The 7,327-nt window shown below is 33.5% G+C and overlaps 1 protein-coding gene across 2 annotated transcripts; it reads right to left on the bottom strand.

Moving 5' to 3' along the window:
* On the bottom strand, window positions 1–4,675 carry LOC143224224 (uncharacterized). Of its 2 annotated transcripts, XM_076452646.1 has the most exons (3): window positions 4,547–4,675; window positions 3,932–4,163; window positions 1–1,103 (listed from the first exon to the last, which is right to left on the bottom strand). In XM_076452646.1, exons 2-3 carry the CDS (start codon window positions 4,117–4,119, stop codon window positions 824–826), a joined length of 468 nt encoding a protein of 155 aa, XP_076308761.1. In that variant the 5' UTR covers window positions 4,120–4,163; window positions 4,547–4,675; the 3' UTR covers window positions 1–823. The 2 variants fall into 2 exon arrangements, 1 of the variants encoding a protein (XP_076308761.1); XR_013013280.1 differs by lacking the exons at window positions 3,932–4,163; window positions 4,547–4,675 and adding an exon at window positions 1,218–1,447.
* Window positions 4,676–7,327: the final 2,652 nt, after the last annotated feature.

Genomic DNA, 7,327 nt, shown 5'->3' with positions numbered 1-7,327 from the left:
TTTCTTCTCAACATTAATTTATTCAAGACTACAAATACACCTACTACACTTCTGACAGCTAGTGCATTTAACCATCTTACAGTGACAGGTAAAATTTGTTGAGCTTTCCTCGGCCATCTATATTGACAGAACTAAAGAAAAATCGCGGCGGAGAAAATAGTTTTATTGGATTGAGGAACCAGATATTGTATTATACAACTACCTCGTTTTATGCAAGATTTTGGACCGGGTATTAGTTTTACTCCCTCGTAGCCTGGAAAAGAGTGCGAATTTGGCATAGACACCATTTACAAGCTGCCCGTCCAAAAGGGGAACGTCATGAGGATGTAACATCACCACTTTATGTTACTACGGTCAACCCTCCACTTCCACCTTTATCTTCCGCGAAATTCTACAGTAAGTCAGACATGAATATAATAAAATACCACCAAAAGGAAACATGCTACTTTTTAAATTTGAAATACAATACAGTTTCGTTTTTAAACTTAAACTGTATCCTAACTGTTACTATAAAACCAGTAGTAATACTATTACTAGTTGTAACAGGCCTAACAGTAACACAAGTTTATGGATAATAATTGGTCTCACACAAGACCCAAAACTCGAGCACTTTCGAATAGTTCATTATTATTCTGAAGAAGGATAAATGGTTACGTTTGGAACGAACTTAGCAGTATCTTAGGCTTCATATTTAATAAGCCCCAAATGGGCTTGAGGGACAACCTGGGGCGCTCAGAAAGTTATTTCTCTTCAGTTCCACTTCATGAAAAGATATATTAAAAGTACATGACAGTTATGAAACCTTAGGGATAATTATTGATTTTTACTTAACTTTAAAAACGAGCGGATTAACTATTAAACTATTGTGCAGCATCGGAGAAAAATCGTAATTCAGGAACAAAATAAAAGAAGGAGAGTTGAATTGTAGATGGAACTTGAAGGGGACGGCAGCACGTGGAGCGTGTGTGATGGTGACTTCGCGAGCTTGAATCTGGAGTTCCACGAGTGCTTGCAGAGACAGAGACTGTGAAATAGTAACCAGAGAAAACCCACTTTCACAGCCAGGACGCTGAATAAGATACACTGACCATGCCCGAATATAGCTGTAAGGAAGAAAAACAAACAAACAGGATTAATATAAACAAAAGGCTATAAACATACATGTAACTACATTAGTGAGAAATTTATGATACAGACAGGAAAGTCTGGCTACAAACCTTCGTGAAATAGTGTGGTGTCGTCCATACAAGTATAGTTGTAAGAAACTGGGTGTGGATGCTATCAAACTGGTTGTTGGGTGCTCGTTTTTACCTTGGGTCAAACTTGACAAGTAGTGGTAATTTGGCAACTACGACAAATTTTGTTTTAGTAAACACTACTTTTATTTGAATCGTTATTTATATAGTGGGAATCATATGCTGAGCTATCACCACATTAACATACTGCTTTATTTATCGAAATGACGTTCACGAGAAGTGATTCATAACCAGTATTTTGTTTCTGTATGTGTCCCGTATCTCTGGATCGATTATATCAGTGATAAAAACCGGATGATCAAATTAATCTTTCACCAGAATTCCGATTGCATACTCCATAGCAGTCAAAGCAATCACCAATTTGAAAACAAACAAACAAACTTATCTTAAAAATTATTTCACTACAATTTTCTAAGTATACTTTAAATGTATTTTAATGTACATCACTTCTGGAATCATTTTGCGTATGATTTTTGCACTTCCGGTTTCAGTGTTATGTTCACCTCTTGAAAGTAGTTGTGTATTTGATAAAGACTGTAGCTGACATAACGTAATTATTGTACTTTACAGGCCCGGCATGGCCATGTGGTTAAGGCACTCGACTCGTAATCCGAGGGTCGCGGTTTCGAATCCCCGTCACACCAAATATGCTTGACCTTTCAGTCGTCGGGTCGTTATAATGGACGGTCAATCCCACTATTCATTGGTTATGAATGGCTTATGGAATACATTTTGTCAACTACGAATTAATCCTATGTGATGTGTGTTAATGATTCATTCTGTGTAGTGTTTTGTGGGAATATATAGCTTCACTATTTCAACATGTGTTTCAGAACATTATATTAGATTTAATAATTAGGGTATAATGAAATTTCACACATTTCAGAGATGTAAGTAAAAGTGAATCGATCTTTTATTCTGAAAAATTATTCTGAGCCGAATGAAACTTATTTAACAGTTGACAGTATTTTGGGAAATGCATGTAATAAATGTATATTAACTAATAAAATAAAAATATCTTATTAAATATATTTTGTACAGATAAATAAAGATATTGTACTATAATTGTAAATTATATAAACTCAAAGTCTTAATATATTTAGCGTTTTGTGAAGTGGACTTTAATCTTATGTAGAGTTTCCTTTCACAATCAAATCTTCAATATACTTGCATATATACTTAATATGTGATTATTATAGTAAGTGATACTTTGTAAGTATATATGATAGTATATAAGGTTAGGACAAACACTATTTTCTATTATTCTGTTACTAAAAACTTTAAAATAATCACTTGATTTATAATTTCAACTCCTTGTATGACTTTATAAAACTGAGTTTAAAAGTAGTATGCAGAAATACATCCAAAGAAATGAAAGTATTACTCAGATGATACGAACACAAGATCAACTTTACCTTCAAGTATTATATGTCAGTGACCACGTGATGATAATCTATATTTTAAAATTCAAGGATTAGCTAATACCAAAGACCAAAACGTTTTTTTCTAAATTTGACGTCCCGCCCTGTATATTTTCTTAAACCAAGCTGGTCAGAGTTCTTAAATATCAAACTCGTTAGACTAACTATTCCTCTCTTCTTAGTTAAATGGTCTTTGAAGCATAGACGTTATCGACATTGGTATTTCACTGGTAGTTTTGTGTTCTGTAGAATCACTGTCTGTATATGTATGTGACCTTTGTAATTCTTGAAAGTTTGTGTCCAGGTTGTATATACAGACAGGCTAAATTTTTTTATGTAATTTAATATTTTATGTAATTGTAAAGTTAAACAGTAAGTTGTTAATTTATTATGTTTAGTTGTAGGACGATAAAAGTAATTTATTCGTTATAATTACTGCCTCATTCGAATAATATGCAAGTTTTACTTGTGAAAGCGAAATGGCAAGTGTCCTGCAGAGCATTGTCTGAAAAAGCTATGAGCTTTTTTAGAAATGTATTCATACTTTCACACGATTTGTGTACCTAAAGAATGTCTGAGGTTTGTTAGCCAATGATCAAATCATAATAGCATAAGACAGTCTCAAAGTTTTATGGAATTGTAACATTTTATAGAAAATGAATTGATAAACAACAAGTCATTCACTTAATATTTTAGCTGTAGCAAATTGTACTAGTACATGATAAAATATGCAAAATAATAGTTTTAACATAATTAAGTCTAGAGACTCATGACGCAGTTCGTGAACCGTGACGCCATGCTGCCTCTCATTATAAGGATTAGTATTAATCATATCTTTTAATACTGCACTTTATTGATGAGCTTTGATAGGTATCAAGAGATACGGCCACATTTAGTGTGATTTGAATACTATTATTATACATTCTTCTAATTGTTGAAAGTTTTAAAGGGACTAGATATAGAATTCAGTATTATAAATGTAATAGGCTTAACATTTATAACTAGTGTCAAGTACATTAATCATGTTTCGCCAGCTTGATCCGAAAGTTAATTCACTTTTGATTTATGACTAACGTTTATAATCAATAGGAAGTTGAATAAACTGTCATCACACGTAAAACTATTACTTATATTGATATTAATACAATTTTAACTTCATGGTATTCTTACTCTTAAAGTTTCACCGTGGATTATTTTTATATCAAGTAACGCTTTTTGTTAAAATTTTACAGAGAACAATTTAAAGTTACTTACCCTAGTTTGTATGGTGGATCTAATATGTGGAAAGGAGTTTGCCAACTAGATAGTGATGATGATTCCAGCATTGTGGCTGTTATCAGGAGAAGCGGTATGTGTGTTCTTATTAAACTGACTATATTAAAGACAATATTCTGAGAAAATCCAGGTAATACCCCCCTAAACACACAATACCTCAAGTCCATATTTGTCAGTTTTTTGTGGTCTCATAATTCGAGCTTATGTACAGCTGTAAAAGAAAGAAACAACAACATAATTTTTGTTTATCAAGCTACTAAGCAACCATTACTTACTATTCCTGTTATATTTCTTTGTTGGGCAAAAGTGTTATAGGCTTAATATGTACAGTGTTATCGTTAAGAGTTAAGGGAAAACTGTAACCAATTACAAAAGGCTCAGATATTTTGGTTATAGCGGCCTGGAATACACCAGAAAGCAGTGATAGTATGTGTTAGAAATATAATTCAGGAAACTGTATGCTGTTTCTTAGTCGCCACACGTTTAGAGAGACACTACGAGCAAACATTTAATTCGTTGCTGAAACTTAATCTTATGTGACAATGTGTGCAAAATACCTCATAATCTATAATTTCATGAATATATCATATTTACCTAATAATCTATAGCTTAGTACATCGGAGATCTGGTTAAGATATTACACAACTTTTTTTATTAGTTAAGCAACAAACACAATCGTAGGGACAGGAAAGAATAAAGATTGAAAGTAAAAGTGAGCTCGTGCAGCTTGGCATAACTGGATCAATAGTTTTGATATCGTTTTGAAACCAGATTATGAAATGTACTTGAGATCGAGATATAGATTATTATACGTACATTGTATGTGGTCAAAAACGGGCGATGTGTTAGTGTTTGTCATTGTATCTTTATCCAAGAGGAATGCCAGAATAAAAATAATGTACTTTTAGTAAAAGTTGTACTTCGTAGCAGCTTGTACTTATTGTAACAAACAAGATTTAGTAAGAGTAGTAAAACAATTGACACTTTAGTGATGCATTACTGTAATGTACTGTCGCTGTCAAACACAAACATATCTGAGCACAGTGACATTAGTGTCTGTTTCAGTCATACATCGTAATGATGTAGAATTGTAATAAAACTATAAACATTATAGATATTTTCTCAGCAACTCATTTGCGTACAATTAGAAATTACCACTTAGTTATTTGTAAGTATAATTTGGTGTTCTCGTGAACTAACAAGACTTGCGTAAGCATGAAAACACTAGCTAATGAACCCATCAAAAATGATGGGTTAAGGGTTTTGTCAGTAAAAACAGGAATGCCCGCCCTTCGTTCATTGAACTTTGTTTACCAAAGTTTCCTTTTCATCACAAAAAACAAACAATGAAATTACACTTTGAGAAAAATAAAAATATTAATTTCAATTATTCGACAGAGGAAGTACCAGTAAGTACCCTCACAAGAAGAAATGTTTTTAGGGTGAACGTTAATGGCTAAATGTTTCAGGATGGACTTTCGTCACTAAACCTTTTGATCATCTTTAATTAATCACTAAATATTTTACTGAAGTTCATTTTCAGTACATGGACCAAGAACAACATCAGGTCATACTTTTATTGGTAAATGGCATAACATAAAATCTGTGACATATATAACAGCTAAAGAAAAATTTATAATATCCCATAATAGCTAAAAAAATATATGGCATCCTACAATAGTTTAAAGAAAACAATATATTAGAATCCATTATAGTTTAAAAAACGCCCATAACATTCTATAATAGTTTTAAAAAACATTCATACTATTTTATTGGAGGTTACAGCTCCTACAGTAAGTAAATTTTTTTAGAACTGATACAACGTTTCGATTACTGGTTCGATCATTCTCATGTACCTGTTTTTTAAAAAAAATCCCTAGTTTAAAAGATGTAATACGTAATGAAATAATCTAAACATATTCTTTTGATAAATATGTAACATATAAGAAACGTATGTTAAAGAATATTCCATTTTACAATTGTTCATTTTGTATCGGCCTTGCATGGCCAAGTGGGTTAAGGCACTCGACTCATAATCGTAGGGTCACGGGTTCGAATCCCCGTCACACCAAACACGCTCGCCCTTTCAGCCGTGGGGGCATTATAATGTAACGGTCAATCCTATTGCTGGATAAATTAGGGACGGCTAGCGCAGATAGCCCTCATGTAGCTTTCCGCGAAATTCAAAACATACATTTTGTATTTTAAAAGTCGAAACACTATAATATAAACGGGTATCGTGATCCGATTTCTAGGAGTACAAGTCTACAGACATACCACTGCGCCTTAGGGGGACCATTAATATGAACATGATATTACTTATTAAGTTGATATTTAAGGAAACTGTGTTTAAAAGTTTTTATTAAAAAAAACAGAGATAAGTTCGTTGGAAAATCGGCTTTTAGCTGAAAATACCACAAGTAAATTGAAAAAGAAAAATTTAGTGCCATGACACCAGTAAGTACTGTGGATTTTCTTCATGAAAAATGTATTGCTTGTACATGTACTAATTGAACCCTTCTTGCAACAAATAATTTAAAATAAAGTTTTATCAAGAGATAAATGGGGAAGTACATAAAAGACTAGAGTGTGAATTTAGCTTCCAGGAAGTCATTTGAGTTTAGAGAGGTATCAGACCCAAGAGGAGTTCCTTCCTGAATATAAGACGTTTGCCAATCCTGAATCAATGACGTTGATCAGTTTTAAACTACCAACTCAATGACATGCACGTGTCTGGTGCACACACTCTACATGAGCAGACTGTGTCCCTGATGATAAATCTCAGCAGCAGGGAAGCATTGTAGCTGAGGTCTGGCAGAAGAATGAAGTATCTGGTGAGTTCAGTATCACATTGGGAGGTCTGTGTCAAACTCCTAGTCTACAGACAATTAGGGCACAACTACAGCTCTGGTCTAAATCACTAACAATGAGTAGATTGATGCACAACTTCCTCTAGTTAAAGTTGTTCCTCAGTAGGTAAGATGACGATAATGCACGGGTGATGAGTATAAGTTATGGCCCGAGACTCTAAGAAGGATTGATAGAATTTATAGCCTTAAACTCTAATGGACAACTGACCAGCTATGCAAACTATCTGCACCAGTTGCACGAGAAGGGATACCAGGCAATAGGTGCAGAAGATCAGGAAGAGATCCTCATAAATAAATACATTGAGAAGCTCTCCAGTGAAGCAATGTGACAACACTTATAAGTGAGGGGTCTTTTCATTTTTATTGAAGTCATGTCCATAATAACATGTTTCAACTTGGTAATATCAACATGGCTGCCTGAAAGATTAAAACCCACAACAGCTGCTGTGAAGAAATTTTCACTGGTGAATGGTGCCACATTAATGTTTCAACCTAGATCAATAGG

Source organism: Tachypleus tridentatus, chromosome 8 (assembly GCF_004210375.1).
Source record: "Tachypleus tridentatus isolate NWPU-2018 chromosome 8, ASM421037v1, whole genome shotgun sequence".
NCBI lineage: Eukaryota > Metazoa > Arthropoda > Merostomata > Xiphosura > Limulidae > Tachypleus > Tachypleus tridentatus.
This window is presented reverse-complemented; position numbering and strand designations above follow the sequence as displayed.

What these genes read in the sequence shown, in the direction of transcription:
- LOC143224224 (XM_076452646.1), bottom strand. Translation starts at nt 4,119, where the DNA reads ATGGACTTGAGGTATTGTGTGTTTAGGGGGGTATTACCTGGATTTTCT. An exon ending in GATCCACCATACAAACTAGG is followed by an intron (nt 1,104 to 3,931) that starts GTAAGTAACTTT and finishes TCTTCCTTACAG; the next exon opens with CTATATTCGGGCATGGTCAG.